General features: G+C 43.6%; 1 protein-coding gene across 1 annotated transcript in view; it reads left to right on the top strand.

Annotated features, from left to right (window-relative positions):
- Positions 1-21,746, top strand: part of NCBP1 (nuclear cap binding protein subunit 1) — a 1,187,216-nt gene that overhangs the window by 78,149 nt on the left and 1,087,321 nt on the right. The window contains exons 3-6 of the mRNA XM_069630359.1: positions 13,279-13,379; positions 15,190-15,346; positions 17,152-17,259; positions 17,476-17,597. Of these exons, the coding sequence (XP_069486460.1) occupies positions 13,279-13,379; positions 15,190-15,346; positions 17,152-17,259; positions 17,476-17,597 (488 nt within the window). The remainder of the gene's footprint in view (positions 1-13,278; positions 13,380-15,189; positions 15,347-17,151; positions 17,260-17,475; positions 17,598-21,746) is intronic.

Genomic DNA, 21,746 nt, shown 5'->3' with positions numbered 1-21,746 from the left:
TATCCTGCTACTACTCTAATTACACCGTTAATAAATAAAACTGATAAATCCCACGATTTAACATGGCACAGCTTGACAAATCATCATTAGTTTAAGTATTGGTAAAAAACATCAATATTAAAACAATCAAATGCTTAAAGTAGGGCCAAGAGCTGAGCTAATCCATATCCGTCCTGGATGGTGTCTCCTTGATCCACTGCACTGCCTCTTGTGGGTTTTCAATGCTCCTTATGTCATTGTTTAAAGAAATCTTTGGTGTGGCCGACTTGACCAGAATTGCTTGTATGTTTTTCTCCTGGGCTATGGTCTTGGCTTCTTCAAATGCTCTTATTTTCTCCATGACCTCTTGGGGATAATCCGGGTATACTGAGAGAGTAGACCCTTCATACATCTCGTCTGTTTCTGCCTTGAGGATATTCTCTGAGCTTAATTTTGTAGACCCCCAAATGTGTCTGGTGTTTGCCACTGACCTGTCTGCCAACCCTGTAGGTAAAGTCAAGGTCCACGTGGGGGGGGGGTCAAGTAATTTCTATTCAAAAACCTTGTCTTTTTAAATTATCTACAGCTCAGGGTTTTCAGGCAGGCCCACCAGGCACAGACACCCGGACATAATTTCCATCTCGTGTACTTGGCTTTCAATGACACTTCTTTGTCCTTGTAGACACTAAAGCTCCCTGCAAACCCCAATGCCAGACCAGAAGTGTCAGTTTTTTCGCATTTGACATCCTCGACTCCAAGTGGCCACCCTTTGCAGTGAGTTCATTAAAGGATAGCTTAATTTCCTCATCACTGGCCACCTTGTAGGTTGTAGATTCCAGGCGCCGCCTCAGAATGTGGAAATTGTTTGGGGTACTCTGGGTAAAAATCTTTTTGTTTTGGGAGCTGGAAATCTGCAGTAAAATCTTGATTAGGTGGCCGGGAGTTTGGAAGCAGGCTGCTCGACCAAGCTGCTGCTTGGTTCACTGACATTACAGAATCTACATTTCATGGTTTATGTAATTTAGAAAACCGTTAACAACCAGCCATTTGTTAATCTTCCTTTCCGTTGCCTTTTCTAATAGGCAAACGGAGCACTCTACAAAGGAAGAGATCGCTGATCTGAGCAATACCTCAAGTGTCAGTGACCAGTTTCCAAATTTGTGGATTGGCTAAAAAAAACTACTTTTAAACCCTTTGTATTCAATGAATGATTACTGTATGGTGGTATTGGACTGGTTCTTGAACCCTGGAAATCCACCTAATTGTGTACAATATGGTCTGAAGTATCATTTTTGGGAACTTGTTCTGTGCGAAGCGCAGCACTGGGTACTTGATCGTAGCAACATACATGGTACTTTATTTTTTACAGTTAATTTTCACCCTCATCTGATAAATATTTTTATGTGGGTTTTCTTTTTTTTTCTTTTTCTATTCTTTTTGCTATGACGCTGCTGAGGGTTTTATTGCTAGGCTTCTTTCCTATTTTTTGTGTATTCAATATGCCACTATCTTTTGTGATTAAATCCTAGAGTCTTCTTCCTTATGTATGAGTGCAGACGTAAGACTGACAGAGGTGTCATGGTGATTATTAGAAACTTTTATACAAAGGTAAAAAGTAATGAAAACCCGCCGTAATTCTAAAGGGGTTACCCTGCCTCAACTGAAATAACTAGTGTCAATGTCCAAAGCAAAAGTCTTGATGTCTGAATCCCAACTCTCACCCTCAGATCCAAGTTTAAACTAAAGCAAAAGTTTGGTCCTTCCAGCCCAAAGGAAGTAGTTACCTTCCCCCAGGTAAAAGACAGTACTGGAAATTCAGACCTTGAAGAATTGGGCAAGATCTCCTTCCCAGCCTTATTCAGGCTCCTCACAAAGTTCAGCAACTTTTGGGGGAGATCCTGTCCACGAGTCGGCCCTTCTCGGGCTGCTTTTCTGTCCTTGGGTCCCTGACCCTGATTGGTGGACCTGGGTCCTTTTCACCAGCCATATTTGCACACAAGGATCTTGGATATGTTTCCAAACTGAAGCGGGTCCTTGACCCTGTTTTGCAGGCCTGGTTTCTTCCCACCAGGCACTGTGATGAACAGCTTTTATGCTCCTCCAAGCTGTGGGGTTACATACAGATTTGATTTACTTGCCTGTTAAGTACTGCACATACTGGATCAGTTTCAGTTCTCTTTATATGGGTATGAGTCACTCTCATTTCTGAATTTAATTTCCCCTTTTGTAGGCTGGGTTCACTTTCCTGCCAAACCTTAGTACAAGCCCATGTCCAATCAACCATTTCTGCAAAAGAAAAAGTTCCCATAGTGGGTAGGAGGAGAGGGGGGGGGGGAAACACCTGTCCCCTGCCACTATCATTGGTTGAAAAGAGGCAAGTACTAAAGAAAAGAGTGTTTGTTGATTCTATCTAATAGGAACTAAGGTAGTCATTAACGAGAGCAGTTTAGTGTATGTGTGTATTATATCATTTTTTTTATTAAACACGGTTATGTAATCTTCACAAATTCTTCATTAATGGGATACCCAACATGTTTCGAGCTGGAATGCTCTTCATCAGGGGTTCATATTTGTGACATTTATAACTGTAGTGTGCAAAAAGAGTTAATATACTCTATCTTTTTGCTCATTTTCATTTGGTCCTTATGCCACAGGACCTCCTCCATAACTGGGTTGCTCCAGGCGAAAGCTTCTCATGAATAAAAGAATTTTGATTATGTAACATGTCACGTCGTAGTGCCCACCTTTACACTTCATATGACTGTAGTGTGACAGAACAATAATATATTAATGTAACAATGTATATTATGTAGAACAAAATTTAAAGGTACTCTGCTTGATAAATTACCTTCAATGTATAGGGATTCCAGTAATGTATAACTCGGGTATCCAACCTATGGATGTGGTCCAAGGGGACTCATTTAGAGAACTGCAAAATAATGTAAAGGGACTAATGTAATAGTGTTAATACTGTGTGTATACTGTCTAAATCCTGGGCTGACATACAGAACATGCTGTTTCACCTGCCCAGGTTGTGTATGAGTGAACACAAAGAACTTCAGGTTCCACGTAGTAGGAGAGGCTAGTTTAAATCCAGAAATCTTCCATCTGTGGAATAAAAAAATAGATGGGTGTGGAGTGAGAATACCACTCATAAAAGTACATGGTGAATGAAGGGTAAACTGTAATAATCACTTGCATACCGTTCTGAATATTGCTGTGCTGATCACCGCACTGTGGAAGTCTCTTGCTGTGTGGTGAGGGGTAAATGAAGATGGCCGTTATCTGACTCAAATGCTTCGATCTATGAAATGAAGAGACATGTTGGTGAAACTTGCCCTGTGGGGTATTTTCAAGATGCAAGTAGTTCTGGTAGGATAACTAATCAGGAGTTCAGCTGAAGGTAGTGTTCTGTAACTGTTTCGTACAAGCGTAATGGATAAGGAAGGGAAGACTGAGTTGCTACGGTAGGTCGTTGTTGGCAACGGGATCAGCGCGTGACCTGGTGACGTCATCGCGTGTGCTTTTGTCGAAGACCTATATCCACAAGGCATGAGTGTAATCGTCACTGTGCCAACTAAAGTGCAAATAAGGGGCAAAAAAGTAAATGTCCATAAGTCACGAAACCGTTCAAAAAAGCCTGTGGATGGCCAGTAAAAGTCTACTCGGTAAAGGTGGTCCTACGAAAAGGCCAACAGTCAGTTTCCTTTTAACCATCATAAATGGCAGAGTATCTCAAAATCATGTGCATGAAAAAAGGAGTCAGACAGGATGGAAGTATGAGGAGAATGCCCCGTTATTCCTATCTAAATGTCCCTGGTTTTTAATAAGACCATAGATATTCAATAGTATAAAGTAGGCAGATCAAGGTAGGCAGATCAAGCTAAAAGTATCACAGGATACCCACATGAATAGGTTTAGGGAACATTTGCATATGAAGAGGTACATATAGTTTCACATTGCTTATCTATCTTCTACTTGGAGGGGGGAGGGAGCCTGCATAGTAATGTGGAATTAAAGCGATGTTATTCTAGTTTAAATGTGAGGTGTAGTATACCAGACTTATGACACATCTAGTGATGTGGCAGCTAATCCGTCCCATCGTATTGTCTCAATGGGGTTTAGTGTGGCGACTGGTGCCCCTACTCTTCTGAAGAAACAAAAATGCAGTATTACAAGTAGGGTCCAAAGTGGAATTCCTCATTCATGCCTAAGGGGTTGATGGAGTCAAGCTGGTAAATACAGAAGAGGTCTCTCTGTGGTAGTCTCTCTTGTAGGTCACTGCCCCTGGGTGGGGAACCACGTCCAAAATCGCACATCTCATCTGTGCGACTGTTTACTTGTGTTCAGTCACCGGTCTTGGCCCTTCTTGATAGTTTGACCCACATAGTATATACCACAAGGACATTTCAGTATAAATCACATTTTTTGTGTTGTAAGTTGCAATGTGATGTAGTTTGATCTTACCCGTGTTCAGGTGGCGTATGTGATTCCCCTTTGATATTCAAACAATGTTGGCAATTGAGGCACGGGAATGTTCCTGATTTCTGTCTGTGTAGTAATATTTGTGTAGGCTGTCTAACTCGATCTGCTTTCACCAATGGGTCTGAGATTCCTTCTTCTTTTTGTATACCATCATCTGTGCTTCTGGGAACAATTGGCTCAAATAAGGGTCCAGTTTGACATAGTTAAATTTTTCTTAATGGTTCTTGCGACTTGATTGCTCTGTACTGAGAATTTTTACTTGTGTATCAATCTATTTCTCTCCATTTTGGGTTTAGTTTGTAGGAGATCTCTTCTCTGATGGCTTTCCACTCGTGTGATGGAATCGTCCAACTGGTTCTCCCATGTTTGCAGGGTCTCAGACCCTCTTTCGCAGCCTGTCGGTTTCTGCCACCACTTCCTTACTTTCAGCACCCCTTCGGTCACTAGCATACCTCACTGTGCAGGTGTCTGCTCCTCTGGAGCAGCCGCGCTCTGTCACAGGGCTTCAGTGGCATTCGGGAGACTCTCGCTCTGCAGTCTTTGCTGCATTCTTGGCATCGCGGTTCCTTCCCTGTGCACTCCGTCTCCATGCTAGAGTTCCAGCCTGCCTTCTGGCCATGTGGTCTTCACTTCCTGCAATGGCTTCAGACTCTGTATCCGTTCTTGGCATCCAGGTCAGCTTCTTCCTTCACTCCTGGTTCGTGCTTACTGTCGCAGTTCCTCTAGGGAGGGCTTGACACTTTGTAAAGTCCTTATTTACGTTTAATGCGGCTGCTTCCAATCGTATGTTAAGAACCACTAGAATGCACATTGTGGTTCCGGTATGTATTCCTGCTGCTGCCTCGTCCCAGTAGTGAGTGAAGCCTGATGATGTAATTCACTAGAGAACTTTCTTGTCTCGGTACTCTACTTTTTCTGGACCACAAAAGTACATGGTAAATGAGGGGAGGAGGTGTTATTGTAGGGAAGGGGTCTAAGGTTAGGTAACTTGCGGGGATACTGCATTCTCCCGATGTGGTCATCACTGCTCTCAAATGAGGTTGCCCCTCTAATGAGATGCACCTGCTGAGTTCCACCCCCAGGGGAACTATAGGGTAGTGGCATCACGACTCTGGCCCCATGGGAAGAGGCTCCCCCAATGAAAGCAGTGTTGACATCCTGAGATTTGTATAAGTGATTTCAATCCGGCACACACCCAAGTCAACACCTAGCATGTAGTGCACAACTGACATCCTTATTTTTGTCCAAAGGTTCTTTATTCTGAAGGATATACCACTCATATCACGCCCTTCTCCTGGAACACCCCCCCCCCCCCCGGTCACACTGAACCAGGAATCGGGCTGGTTTGCAAAGGTAAATATTTATTTAAAATGTAATCCCAGTATGTCTTAATAGGTACACAACCATCACCAATGGGGCGATGTAACACTGAATAATCTCTTTAATACACAAGGAGTAAGTAGTGAGCAAAACAATTCAGCACAGAAAATACTTGTGTGGGTCAGATTGGATAGCGCTGTGGTTGGAGGTTCCCCCCTGCTCACCCCTCAACCCCAATAGGCAATGTAAAGAGATGGTAGGGGAGAGCAGGTATTCAGGAATGGCAGAATTCAAACAGAATATTAATCCCACTTCCCCCTTTTAAACACAAGAGAAAACAGAATTGACTGTCAAGCGATCAGAATGTCTTTTAAAGTAATCTTTAGAATGGACTGGGCAAAAAAAACAAATATGGTCAAAATTGCTGAAATTGTTACAAATTCTGATGGGAGCCGTTTTGGATAGTTGCACACAAACACATGCAATGATTTAATGCAAAGAAAACCTTTGAAATCTTAAAATTCAAGTCGGGAGCAATTAAAAGCTGGTTTACACGTGTAATAATTTCCCAAAATGAAATTTCGCTGCAAACTTTTCACTTCGCGATAATCACGATAACCGGAGAATCGCATTGATTTGGAATTGGGTGCAATGGATAGATAGGGATGTTGGCTACAAACAGAAGCTGGAATTTTGTTTCTAGCACACAAACCGAGGAAGTTGCAGATATTTATGTGGTGGTAGTTTGTTTTCGAGATAGGCGCGAGAAGGGAACACAGGAATGCGCTTTTAAAATGACTAATGGGTTTCTGACACTAGAGGATGACTATGAACAAAACGAATACCCCACAGGAACAGTCACTTGATCTGGGTGACTGCCTGCTAAGGAACTCGCCCTCTTCAGATGAGAAAAAGATCAGCGCAGAGATCGTTTTATAATTATGGACAAAAAAGAGTGGTTTGGAGAGAGGTTCAGACGATGCAAAGATACTCCTAACAATACAGGTTCTGAATACAAGATAGGATGGGTCTAAGAGGTAAAGACTATGCAAGTGACACAATTCCTCCTATTTATACTCGCTGGATAATTTATTTTTAAATGGAACCGTCAATTCTGGTTGGGGGATGGGATCTGGCTTAGGAAAGACGGCTGGGCACATCGGACGGGCAACGTCAGCAAGGCGCTCTGGTCACAGCATGGCACAGGACTGGATTGGATCTACCCTCATTGGTTATTTTCAGCAGGCAAGAAGTAACAGCACAGCCCGGCTGTATTATGATGCTTCCCCTTTAGGCTTGTGGGTTTCTGTTCTGGAATTTGAGGCCTAGCTGAGAATGGTTCAGCTATGAAATGGGCCTTTTTGCTTTGCTAAGTTTAAGATGTAGAGTGCTGCAGTAGGTTGCTCCGCCAGCATCAGAATAGTGAGGGAATCTGTCTGTGCTTATGTGTGGTGAGCTGTCTATTTATGTCTATTTATGCCATGGCAAAGGAGAGTGTGGGCCGGTTTGGCCTAAGCTTTCCCCTTTGAACGGTGATTGGGTCAGAGTCTGCTCTCTGCCTTGATAGGAGAGAAACAGTCATCTTTATGGTGCAATTTTATGAGGCGGAGAATCCACCCCTAGCCCCTGGAACACAATCTACTTTCGGCAAAATACATATTTCCACATGTGCAACCTCTCTAAAAAATCGCATACAGATTATGTATTTTACCTAGTAGCTACTCCTCAAAACCCGTAGATGTGGGATCTTGTCTACGCTTTTCACAGAAATTTGCCCTTTTCACTTGGAACACAATGTCCAATTTGTAAGCATATTTCTGCAAGTGTGCGTGTTTAACATGTGCTCAAGTGTGTGAAGTTTCACAGTTCTAGCGGAAATACTTTTTGCGTAAAATCCTATTTCTTGCCCTTTCTGTCCGGAACGTGTCGCACAGTTCTGGTGCTTCTTCACCAGTCCATACAGAAATTAAATTAACAATGCTGTTTATATTTTTCACAGTTTTACATAGTAAGTTATTCTTTTTAAAATGTGTCCTTCTTATTAAGCAACAAATGGTTGTTTAGCCCCACCCCTTTGGTCTCTCCTTGGGAGCCCAGGAGCCATCCCCCATGTTTGCTCCTTGCAGAGGCCATTTACGACTGTCTTTGCACTTCGCATTTCCTGAGCTGGAGCTGGCCATTGTCCCCTTTTGCCTCTGTAGACCAGGTTCTTTCCTGCCCTGTAATTCACACTTCCTGCTGGGGGAAAAGGCCTTCCTTTTGTGAGAACCTGTTATTCACGTTCTGCAGCTTTCAGCCAGGTTTCAATTAATTGTTAAATTCTGTGGCCTTTTCCTTAGCACAGAACAAACTTGTATCAAATCACAGCTAGAATTCTCATTGAGGATTTTAAACCATGGGATCAAAACAATTACAATATGGTTTACTATCAGTAACGGGCCTGTTGGATTGCAAACATTTGATTTCAGTTTATACATGTTAAAGTTTAATCAGGCAGGCCCCTGACAGCTGTCATCCCAACAGCCCCCTGCTGCACGGAGATTTTTGACAGATCCACAGACGGTCCACTTTAGCTGAGGAAATCTCTTTATGTTCAGCTTTTCAGGACCTTGTAAGTTCACAATGGTTTCTTAATCTAAGTGAATTGTAGCACCCAGCAAGAATTTTGAATATTTGAAAGTGTTCTGTACTGGCATTCTGAAGTTTCAGCAACAAAGAAAAAGGTGATTTTAAAGCAGGATTTTGGGTTTCATTTAGCAAAGCACTGCTTTTTCCTTCTGCACTCCACTTTCAGTTGTTTTGGGGCCCAGTGACACATTCCGGTAGTGGAGCGTTGTTCCACCACTGATCACATGTGTGGCAGATTGGGAAGCCATCTTTTGTGTGTTAAGCGCGATTTTCAGGGATTTTGGCGCACACAAGGGTTTTGCGGCCATTTTACTATTTCTGGCATCATCATAACAGTGCTGCAGCGTAGCGGAGAAAAAGTGGGTAAAAACATCCCACATTTGTCAATTCTCAATTTCGAGTTTTGAGTTTTATTTATTTATATATATATATATATATATATATATATATTCTCTCCTTTAGCTATTTTCCTTTTACATTTTATTTGTATTGAACCTACTATAGTAGACTATCTTCGGTTATCTAGCCATTACCCAAGGCTTCATGTTGAGTCTATTCAACCAATTTCTGGATCTTTAAGACATGTACTTGAAGAAAGCTGTCTACAAATCAAAATCGTTGTATACCACTTGAGAATGCTTCATCAGTATTATTAGAAATCGTCATTTCCAAATATGGTTTTCCGCAATGTTATCATGCATTTTAACCAATGATCTAAGGAACTAATTTAAGACTCCCAAGGATGACTCAGCAGGAGTGGAAGGTGATTAAGTTCAACAAGATGGAATTTGACAGTAATGGTAATTCTGCTTTTAGTGTCCACTTGGATCTCTGCGATGAGGCCAGTACTTGGTGTCTTGCCGAAACTGCAAAGGCTAAAATTTATTTAGCTCAAATAGACAAACCTGAACAGATTAACCTCTGTGTCAAGGTTCCCTGTTGGTATTTGAGTGTGACTAGCGGGGGGTCAGGGGGTGACTTTAAAAACTCTATAGGACCTCTGCAGCAGCCCCATAGAGGGCAATCCTATGGCTATCACTCCGAGAAAACCTATTTCTAATTTCATATGTCACTAAGGGAAAATATCGTGCATTTCCATAACTCCTCTGTTGGTCGGGCTGAAAACCCAGATCAGATCCTCAAAGGAGACCACCATGAGGGGACTCAAATTTGATTCACCACACCCAAAAGGGCACTAGAGGATGTCACCATCCAAGGCCATCTAATTTTCCTATAGAGCAAGACTGGTAGGACTCAATCTCCTAAAATCCCTCTGGTTTGCTGAAGAAAAGCCAGAAGGGGAATAAGAAACGTACATCACTGCCACTAAGATAGTGGGACTGGGGGGCAGAATGGGCATCCCACACCGACAAGGGAGAAAACGGGAAATTGCAGCCCCTTCCTGTCCAAAAGCCTTCAACATCCATGGTCCACGAAGCCATCAAACAACTGGGTAATCCATATCCCATATATTCAGTGCATCTCAAAGCCCCAGGAGGAGGCTTTGTGGCCAGTGATGCCTAGAAAATAAAAATTGGAAGCTGATACTGTAGTGTAAACCGAGATAGCAACAACACCTTTTTTATACCCTAGGTCCTAGTGAGACCCAACGCCAAGCAAGCAGCAACAGCCAATTCAAACAAAGCTCTCCCCTGCAGGTTGTTGCTCAGGAAGCCAGCCCAGGAGAAAGGGTTAGCACTGTACAAAAATTGCAGATCTGAAAACAGCCTGCCTCTGTTTGGAGCAGTAGGAGGATGATGAGTAGAGCTGGAGACTGGCGGTGGTAAGGAGGGAAGTGGGCTGAAGAGGCTTAAAGAGCAGGGCACTGCATCTCGGGAGGCTGGTGGAGGCGAGGCATTGAAGGAGGGTGGCAAAAGTTGTAGGTGTGGAGACCTCAGTGGTAGGTTTGTTGGAGTTGGTAAGATCTAGGTAAGGGGTACAGAAGCTTAAGGAAGTTGGATATTTTGTGGAGGAGAGAAGGGACACCTTAAGGACGTTGACAAGTTGTTATAAGGGGAGGATAGATGAAAGCAGGTTGGAAAAGGTGGCAGTAGGGGGACATTTGGAGCCGAAGTGCACGAGTGGATGTGGGCATCAAGGAGTTGTTTTGATGGAGGAACAAGGTTTTGGAGTTGGGTGTAAGAAGAGGTGTTAAAGAATCGTAAGGTGTATACAGAGTAAGCCCGGACACTTCAGTTTGGAGAGGAGGTGATTGAAACTTTGTTGGGGCATGGGAAACTAGTACAAATGAAAGCGAATGGCGAGTTGCAGCGGATCAGGAAGATGGTCTGACTGGAAAAGGCGAGGAGGAGGGTGGAAAGGGTCTGATACAGAAAGTTTGGACATTTTCGGTTAAGGCGAAATGATTAAGACGTGCTAGAGGATAAAGATGGGTGGGACTGGGCATGTTGGATGATCCCAATGTAAGTGGCAGTACGAGAGAGGAATGATGGCAGAGCTTGTAGACCACTCCCTACTTTCTGATGGAACAGACATCTTGCTCATGATTGCCTGCAACTGGTTGGTGAGGGAGAGACCCTCGCCAACCAAATAAATTTAGACTGGATATCTGGGAACTACCCTGAAACACTGTAGTGGCCCTGCTAACCTGTAGGGAAGGACCCTGAAGGGGATTTGAACCTTTCCAAGCAAACTAACACCAAGACATTAATGAAGTGGACACTGCCTCCAAGAGGGGTCTGCTCAACTTTAGGAGCCACATTTAAGTAAACTTTCATCCACCCCATTTGTTGTTTTGACCCCTCCCTTTACACAGTACTAAATACAACCTTGTAACTTTACACTTATGTTCTCTCCTGTGACCGTCCTGACGCACCTGTTTCCATACTAAAACAAGTATGGATCTGCACAGATATAGCATACAATACTCCATAAGTCCTGCACATTAACATTCAAACTTGCTTCTGCAGGTGCATCAGACCTTTTTGTTTGGAAATTTAGCTACATTTGCAGAAAATTGAAAAGGCTTTTTACTGCAGTTTCCAGCGCTATATTTGGAGTGTCATTCTGCTATTTAGTGAGCAAGTTAAATATAACTATTCTGTTAAGATTCACTTAAACCTATGGTCCTTGTATAACTGTCACTCATAACTCTGGATTCATTGTACATGCTACTGGCACTAGCAGTCCTCCAAGGCATTGAGCCATCTTAAAGGGCGAGGATATAATGGGGACCTATACATTTTTGCTATGCTTGTTGTAGCAGTTCTTGCTCAACTCAGAAGCCATTATACTAAGCTACTTTCATACTGCTTACTTTTTATTCCAAACGGATGCCTTAAACAAATTGATTAGTAAAGTATAATTACCATACACCAATGTTCAGACTGAGCTCAGAACTGATCCCATCAAAGTTAAATACATTGCAATTTAATGTTGTTTGTCGCGTACCTTGCACTGGAAGATTTCAAGAGTATAATCTTGACACTGGTAGTGTCAACTGCTGCACCATTTTCAGACTGCCACACTAGTTGCAGCACTTTGCTCTGGTCCTCTCCAACCTGGACTACTGCAACAGCCTCTTCCTCAACCTGCCCAACTCCTCTTTGCCCCCTCCAACTAATCCAGAGTAGGTCTGCAAGACTTATACTTTGCCTCAAGCTCATGGACTGCTTCTCTCCACTGGATCCTGGTTGCTGCAAGGATCAAGTTAAAGACGCCCTGCATCATCCATAAGGCTTTCTGGGACTCTCTCTCTCTCTCCCTCTCCCTCTCTCCTTTCGGTCTTCTAGCTCCAACTCTCTGCAGATCAGATGATTCACCAAGCAGATGCGGGGGTGTCAGGGGATAGATGGCGCTCCTCTGCAGGTGCCTCCCTACCCCTCTGACTGGTAAACCTAGAGAGGACATTCTTAGACCAATTAACTGACCTAAGCTGTCAACACCCTGCATCTGCATTGTGGGAGATACCAAAGAAACCTGCCTTCTTTAACTTTACTCTTTTTTTTTTTTGTTTTGTTATTATCGAATGCCATTCGGTTTCCATGTCCCTGTTGTGGGTTTCAGACTACATTTATACGGCAACATTGATTTTTGACCTAGGAATAGGAGTCCCTTTTGCTGTAACGGAAGTAGTGATTCTTACAAAAGTGGTCCATGACACCTTATCAGAACAAAGTTACCTTCGCTCCACTCTGTTGGCAAACTGGAGATTAATGAAATGAGGTACAGGAAGAGGCACCTGTAGCATCCAGAGGCTGCGGAACCTGCAGCCATAGACTGTTCTAAATGCTTTTGGTCAGTCCTGCTGTTTTGGTCTGTCCTTTTTAAATCCAGCGGGTCTGGACAAACCTTTGGCACAATAAATTGAAAAAAACATCTGTTCAAAGGAAAAAAGTAATTTCTGAAAGAAGGTGGTGGTAGTAGTAGTAAAGTGGGTGTTCCAGGAAAGGCAACACTAACTTCTCATTTGCTGACTGTTGCTGCTTGTCAGACAGCCCTAATTCCTCTAGAGTAGATAATCCACATGCCTGCCCTGTCCCCCTACTCTGTAACTGCATATTAATTGTGTACACTGCAAAAGAGAACAAACTGTGAGATGCTGTACGTCCTTGCATGCCCATCTACAAAATACTGCAGTTCCTCCCTGCTGAAGATTCCCATGAGTCTAATGAATGTGGATAGAGGTATGATAGCCTATTGTTATTACTACGAGTAACTCTTAAACCCACTTTCCCCGTCTCTCTTTGGACCCCCTTGGGGTATTTTTGTATAGTTTGAGTCTAGGGTCTAGTGAGCGCTACCCGTTAATAGATATGTTAAATTGAGTCCCCGTTAATGTCTGTTTTCTGTGAGTTGTCTGTAATTTGTCCCAAGGTTTTTATTCTCATCACTTTGTTTATGTAGAGCACCTCTTCACTGGAGAGCAACTTGGAAGGCCTGGCTGGTGTTTTGGAAGCAGATCTACCAAACTACAAGAGCAAGATCCTGAGGATACTTTGTGCAGTGTATGTACAGCACACACATATTGCTTTATAAATCCCTGCAATGGCCAACACTGTGATGAAGATAAGGGGTGGGTATCGCTTTAAAAAAGAAATTGGCAACCACCTTCACATTTTCTCATTCATTTGTTCTTAATTTGGGTCCATGTGATTATTGTAGGGTCTGGCTTTTAACAGTAAGGTCGCTCAAATCCTTGTAAGAACTGGCAACATGGCGTAAGGAATGCAACTCTTTAGAAGAAGAAAAAGTTTTTTCTCTCTTCATGACTAGTCATATTTGTTAGGTATTTTTAAGTTGCAGCCTTTGAGTAGAATCATCTTGGTTCTATTCGACCTCTCAGCTGCTTTCGACACAGACTACCAGGCGCTTACGGACTCTCTACATGGGGGATCAACTACCTTGTGCTATGCTGGTTCACGTCCGCCAACCGGAAGCAGTTTGTTCAGATGGACACCTGTAGATCGCCAATGCTACCAGTCACCTGTGGAGTCCCACAGGGTTTCAGCCTCTTCCCAGTGATCTTCAATCTATACATGGAGCGGCGGGGAGCTCTTCTTGCCCCACACATCCACATCCATCAATACGCCGACAGAGCTATACCTCAAGATAGACTACATCAAGGACATCCATAGGCTCAAAACCTGCCTCACTGATCCAGTCTTGGATGTCCAGTGCATACTTGAAGCTCAAGCCCTCCAAGACCGAATTCCTATTCACCAACATCGAACACCCAGCAATACAGCCCTGGCTATCAATCATGTACTCTGAGGGCTTCACGCCCAAGCTCCTCTCCTGTGCAAAGTCCCTCAGGTTCCACATCGACAAACGTCTCTCCTTCAAGACACACATAGCTCAGAAAAATCAAACCCTTCTCTCTGACAGCTTTAGATACACGGTTAAAGTACTGGTCCTATCCTCCTTTGTGCAGATATGACCACATCACCCCGGCCCTCATCCACCTTCACTGGCTCCCAATGCGTGCACACACGAACACCACACACCACACACTCCGCTGCTGCAAAAAAGAAAGGATCAGAAAACAAACCTTTTCTGCCTATGCCCCAAGACTATGGAACCTCCTCGGCATCAGACTCGCCCCCCCCCCCCCCACGCTCCTACAATTCAGAAAACTCCAGACCAACTTCTTCAGAGTCTCTCCTCAACACCTAGGCCATCGCATTGCGCCACTTAACTCTCCAGATGACGCCCACTCCTCTCCGCCACCCAGTACATCTGTACCCCTCCTCTGTATCTACCCCCTGGTTGTATCTGTTATGTTACCACTGGAAAGCGCTCCGTCATGCACCTGTATTGGTTTATACCTATGTAAATCGCTCCGTTGCTTCTTGTAACTAGGTCCGTGCTCAATAAATACCATAATCATTTTTAACTCGTTCCAAAACACGTTGCAAATGGTTTGTGGTCCTATTTTTACACACTACAACTTTCTGATGAATATGAATCCATGCCCCTACTTTCTGCTCTTCCCCCACTGATCCCCCTTTTGGCTCCTGGGCCCCCATAATCCATTGTTCTGTGCCTTCTCTTGCTTTTTTTTTTGTATTTATTTTACACGTTCCAGGTGCTGATTTGTCAAGGTGTCATTTAATGGGGAAGACCTGTAACCTTGCTCTTTTACACCAGAGAGCCCTCGTCCTGCATACAAACTATTGATTGTTAATTCACCCTTATTATTTGAATTCAGTGACTCTGTAAACATGAATCCACATGAGTAACACTTCTAATTCTTGCAACTGGTAAATAACTACTTTTTAAAAATGTTTTTATTCTTTGATCATTTTCTGAAATCAGGGCACGCACTTTGCCTGAGAAGTTGACTGTTTATACAACGTTGGTTGGGTTGCTGAATGCCAGAAATTACAACTTTGGTGGGGAATTTGTAGAAGCGATGATTCGACAACTGAAAGAATCTTTGAAGTCCAATCAATACACAGATGCTGTACATTTAGTAAGTCATTCTGCTGTTTCCCATTGCTACTGTCAATGCAAATTAAATGACTGTTCATCTTCAGAGCTTAGATTTCAGATGTATCAGAGCGCAGGTATAAACTGCTGCAACTTGAAGTACATGGGTATGAAATAACTTGAAGCATTCTTATAGATTTGGGAAAGCAGGAAGATTTGCATTTATAACCAGGTGTACCGATTTTGCTACTTGTCTAAAGGACAAGATGTTGGACCAATCGAATTAAAAATAGTCTGTGGCCTACATTGATTGAATATGGCACACACAACATTATGCTATTTTATTTGATAGCTGTCAACTATACCAGATAAATGCATGGCATGAATACAACGCAGCATGTTCTGCTGTAACTAAAATTGGGTCTATCAAAGTGTGGCTTTATATTTAAAAATGTCTAGCCTACTATGGACAAAATAAATGTAGATATGATTTGAACATCAAAATTAAGTAATTGTGGTATGCTGAGGAAAACAGAAAAAACGACGTTTTTACTAAATCTCTAATTTCCACATTACACTTTCTAGCACAACAATGCAATAGTCTGCATTTGGAGGATATTAGATCGCTTCATTCTCACCTTTAAGGCGTGTGGGAGGAGTGAGGCAGAGTCATTGAGTTTGAAGGTCAAGTTGGTAGGTTTGATCTATATGCTAAAACCGAGAAATGTAATCTGGCCTTGCAGCTGAGTAGATCGATGGGGTTTGCACTGATAACTATTCGGTCACTGTTTTATCATGACCGCTTTGTCACATCTTGTGTAATTGAAAAAACTGAGGCTGTGCATGAACTGCCTTAGCAAATGACAGCACATATACATTTAAAAAAATAGAATTATGTAATTGTTGCTTTGTGAATAATCTTCTCTGCCAATGAGCTTTGACCAGTCAAGACCCATTTTTAATCGTTGTCACACCGGGCCAAACCTTTGTTCATACTTCCTCATTCGCTTACAGCGCTAAAGTGACTTCTCCCAGTATTTAAAAAAACAATAGACCAGAATGTTACTTGTTCATGGTCCAAAAAACAAGTATTTGTATGCTGTGGCTGTCGAAGATTAGATTTCAGTCCAAAGCATTTTAATGGGCAAGTGCAGTTGGATAACCATTTCAAAGTTAAAGGAGACTGTAGCTTTTAAAGGAGACTGCAGTTTTGAAAGATGGAGAGTTTTGACAATCCTACCCAACCTGGCAATATAATTCTCCAACCACAGATGCAAGACTTATCCTTGGCCTCAAGCCCAGGGGACTGCCTCTCTCAAGCCCTAAAATATCTCCACTGGCTCTGGGAGGCTGCAAGGATACAACTCAAATCCCTCTGCATCATCCATAAGGCTGTCTGGGGCCGGGCACCACGCCAACTACAACTGTCTCTCACCAAATACTCTCCCTCGAAAGTTTTACACTCCGGCGCCAACTCTCTGCATGTTGAGCACTTCTCTCAACATCGAGCTGGTGGCCGATCTTTCCTCGGCTGGCTCCCTCCTCTGGAACATCGAGGTATTTTAAAAATATGAACTGACATGGCATTTTAAGGATTGCTTGTTTATTTTTTGCATTATCCAATAAAGAACATGTATGTACTTTCTCATATGCACATATGTACGTTCTCTTTTGTAATTGGTTTTTGGCTTGATTTGAAGATTGCCTTATGAACAATGCAGCTTTATTTTTTGTGAAACCATGAATAGATGTTCTTCTACAACAGGTGTTAGCTGAATAACTGTAAATTACTGTCTCAATTTTAAATATATGAACACGTTCTGAATCAGTTTTTTTTCTTTTTAACAGGTCCGTTTTCTCTCAGACCTTGTGAATTGTCATGTAATTGCTGCACCTTCCATGGTGGCAATGTTTGAGAATTTCATTAATGTGACCCAAGAGGAAGATATACCTCAGGTAAGCGGATTAGTGCTGCTCCTATAGGACTTGCATGCTCTTTTGTAACTACAGACTGCATATATACGATGGATTGTTTTTTAATTTAATTGAGCTGACTGATTTCCTGATTACAGAAGACAACCTTAGGAAATACAAAAGTGTGGCAATATATGAAATCTAATCTGCCTGCTATGGTGTTTGAGTTTCCTCATTCTTAACTCCTTTCTACCCTAGGTGCGGTGTGACTGGTACGTGTTTGCTGTCCTCTCCTCTTTACCCTGGGTTGGCAAGGAACTGTATGAGAAAAAAGATGCTGAGATGGATCGTATGTTCACGCTAATTGAACATTTTCTAAAGTAAGCATTCTTCCTTCAGTAATGCCTCCTCAGAGGTTGACCATTCACAGTAAACATAACTGTTGGAACATGTGTTCATTGATTTTTCCTGACCTCCTTGTTAGGCAAGATTGTATGTAGTAACCCTGTGGGAGACGACACCAGCAGCGTCCCCTTGGCAATAGTTAACCCAACCTTTGGGATGGGCCTGTACTACACAAGTTGGTAGAGCTGAGCAGCCAAGCTTATCTTAAGAGGGGTCAATGTAAGCTGTAGAGGTGTAACATAGATTCACAGTGACAAGTATTCAAATAACACTTATACTCAAGGTTTCTTATTACATTTATTAGTTTAAGTCCACTTTAAAATAAGACTTTAGAAAGGGAAATATGCAACAATAAAAAGCACTTCAAATACCCTCCGTTTCAGTTAAGTAGATACCGTTTTGGGATGTCACAAACACACTTCCACACCCTGAGATGACTTCAATTGCTAAAATTGCTAAGACACTGTGGACATTGATGTATCACTTTAACACTTAATGCAATACTGAGGTTTGTGGAAAAGGGAATAAGTTAAGAAACAAAGGTTACCAAGTTTTTCCATCAGGTAAGCACTTTACAATCCCCCAATGAAATATAGGTTAACCGTTTCCCAGCTGTACAAGTAACTTTTATATATGACTTTTTGAGGGACAGATGAACACAACGTTAGACGGTAAGAAGAGTCTTCCAGGAGCCAGGACAGCCAATGTCAGTTGAGCAAAAGTCTAGAGAAGCTGAGGCACTTCTTGAAGGTAGCACAAAAGTCTTTCACAATTTATTCGCATTTTTAAAGCGCTCGCACAGCCTGGGGGCATCGAGGTGCAGTTGCAGGAATAGGTCTTAGTTGCATATTTATAATGCGCTTAATACCCAGTGGTTTCTAAGAGTGGACCCGGGGATCGAACCTGTGTTGCTTCGTGTCATCCTGCTATCCTCCAGGAGTTTGTGGTAAAAAGAATCACTGTTGGGCCACACGCTGGGAGGCTTGTAAAAAGCAAAGATGCAAGCAACTCTGCAGAGGGCAGGAAATGCAAGTCTCCAATGAGAGCAAGCAAGCTACACACAAGAGATAAGTACCCCTAGTTACACAGTACCCTGAGTCTGAAGAAAAAGGTCCAGCTGGCCTCTGTTCCTGTTATAGTCCTGTAGATATTGTTGTTCCTTGGCCTCCGTCATGAGGACAAGAGGGAGGGCGTCTGGGGCCTCCTGCACTACAGTTTGAAGGTCGGCTGCAGCAATGGGCTTACTCCAGATCAGCGGCACTTCGCGGTTTCAGCTACCGGTAAATGGCAACACGGACACCTTATGGGCTCCATTGCTTCTTGGGTTTAGCATTCGGTTGAGGTGGCTCGGGTCGTCCTGCTTTGAGTGAGTCCTTAAGATCCTCCTGGAGCTCAGGTCCAGCTTAAAGGCGATGCACTCGTTCCTGGTGTTCCTGTTCCGTGGCTCTCGGTTCCTGCCGTAGCAAAGAAGTTGTAACGCTCACCTGATTCCCGCAGAGGCGCCGGTCTTGACTGGGTGAATGCCGTATCTTCAAAGGTGATGTGTAACACACGGTTGGCTCTTTGGGCTGGTCCTCTGTGCACTGTATGTCTGACTTGAAGAGTAAGATGTCTGCAGATAGAAAATATGGGATTAATGAACTGGGGTTATTGGGTGCCTCTCTCCTCTTCCCTTTCTCTTCTCCTGTAGAACCCCCAAAGGTTAACGCCCTCACCTTAGGTAAGTGAACGCTGAGCTCTCCATCTGCCTCGGGGCAGGGTGCCGTAACCAGTGTCTTCACTGGATAAGGGTGCAGGCCTCTTGACCTCCGAGGACTGCTGTCCGTTGTTAACTGCATGAACGGTAAGTTCTGGGCACTTCAAATGTCTTAAGTCTTTTGTAATGATATCTCTTGTTTTGCAGGGTTCCGGCGATGGCGGGCTGATGAGAGTTGAGGATCGAACCCGCGTGAGGAATAGAAGCGCCTGGAAGCACGTAAGTAAGCGCTTGTAGCCTGCTTCACGATGCGCACTAACTGTCCCTTTTATCTTGCAGGTACAAGTTCGGAGCTTTAGAGAAGCTGAAGGGTGCTGGAATACCCACTGGATTCGGCGTGGGAAGGAGTAATGGCACGTGAGTAATAAAGTTGCCCAATGTCTTTAAACGCACCTTCTTTTGTCTTTCAGATGCGGGATGCAGCGCCGAAGGCCTCCGGAGCGTGCAAAGAGCTGGTAAGCTTTTGTCTTTCAGATGCCGGAATGCAGCGCGAGGCGTTGGTGACAGCCGATGGACCAGGTAAGACATGCGCTGCCACTGAAGACCGTAGTGCTAACCTGTTCTTTCGTTGTCTTTACAGGTGCTGCTGAAGACTGGATTCCAGGATGGTAAGCCTTTGTTCCCTTAGGCCCAGGATCAGAAGCAGAAGACACGATGAGCGTTCTGCTGCAGAGAATGCAGAATAACGCAAAGCAAGATTCATCCATCGGGCGTGGTTTAAATAGCCTCCTGTAGTGCTATTTAAACCACACCCTCGCCTAGGTGAGAAAAGAGTTCCTGCTTTCCAGAAGAGTTCCAGTGTTCTGAACCTAGGGAGTGGCTCCTGCCCCACCCAACAGGAAAAGTAGTCCCAAACAGAAGAGGATCAGGGGCTCAACTGGCAGGTAAGTAAGCAGCATGGTCTGCTTCAGGTAAGTCCACCCAAGCATTATGAGCCCGGCGCTTCCAGCGCTGGGACTGGGCATCTTTATGAGCCTGGTGCCACTGGCGCCAGGACAGGGTCCAAAAGGTCCCAATTGGGACTGGCTGGCACTCGGAACCGGGGTTATGGGTCTGCTTCCAAGGGAGTCGGGCAAGTCCTGATCTTTTGGAAGCAGAGATCATGACAGCAGTACAGCTAGCAGGGAGGGGGGTTCCAGTCGAGTTTGTCTTGGGGTCAGTTGGTCTCACCAAACCAAGGGAAGAAGTCGTCCGTTCCGGGCTTCTCGAGTCGATTCGAAATTTGGACCTTCAGCAGGGCTTCACCAGGCAAACAAATGGTCCAGGACGGTGCAGCAAGCTTTGCTTCCAGTTTCTTCTTTGGTTCTTTTGTCCAGTGGTGTTGGGCAAGGTTTGAATGCAGTACCCTCTGGGAACACTACAAACCACTATGACTGCAGGTATCGGCAACCCAACCTTTGGTAGGAGCTTGTAGTACACAGTTTTGGTAGCATGTTTATCAGCCAGGCGCATCTCAAGAGGGCAATTGTGAGCTGTAGTGGAGTTACACAAAGATTCAGTTACAGGTATTGAAATAAACTCTTACACTCAAGGTTTCTTGCATAAACAATAATTTCAGTCGGTTATAAAGCCTTCAAAAGGGAGCAATAGAATAATAACACACAAATATACTTCAATACTGTATACTGAGTTTCTGGATCATACGAGGCCCTTTTGGGATGGCCCACAGACGCAACCTACACCCACAGGTGACTTCAGTAACACGAGTGCTGCGGACATTAATACCTTCCTGTTGGCATGCAGAATGCTCTCAATAGTTTGTCAAAGGCAAAGGTTATTAGAACACAAATGCACTATCTTAAGCAGGTCAAGTACTTTCAGATATTGAAGAGTCATTCAATTCAATAGGCTAAGTCAATGGGCAAAAGTCTTTGTATATGATGCAGCACTTCAGGTAAGTAAATGGAAAAGTCTCTGCACAAGTTCTTAGGAGTCTTTGATAAAAAGAACCAAATATAGGGCCACAAGCTGATTAGACTTGTTGCAGAAGTTACGAGCACTTCCACAGTAAGAGGTAAATTCTCTTAGGCTAGTTTTACAGTACCTTTAGTAAAGTAGTAAAGAAGAAAAAGATGCAGCTGAAGACTTCTGTTCTTGTACAGATCTCACTGTTCCTGGGCCTCAGTCGTGGGGACAAGAGGGAAGACGTTGTGGGGACTCCTGCACTGTATTGGCAACCGGCAAACTTTTCAGTGGCTGTTTCGCTTTGCAGCTCCTTGCGGTACAGCAAATGGCAAGAAGTACTGTTCCATGCTGTCAAGGTGGACTTTCCGCACATCGGAGGTCCCGCACTCAACTGAGGGGGGGTTAGGCTTGGTCAGTGCTACTTCGTGTGAGTCCGGAGGATCTTCCAAAAGCTTTCGGCCAG

The sequence above is a fragment of the Ambystoma mexicanum genome, chromosome 6q, assembly GCF_040938575.1.
Source record: "Ambystoma mexicanum isolate Mex_15411 chromosome 6q, UKY_AmexF1_1, whole genome shotgun sequence".
Lineage (NCBI taxonomy): Eukaryota > Metazoa > Chordata > Amphibia > Caudata > Ambystomatidae > Ambystoma > Ambystoma mexicanum.
The sequence above is the reverse complement of the archived record's forward strand: the minus strand, read 5'-3'. Positions and strand labels throughout refer to the sequence as shown.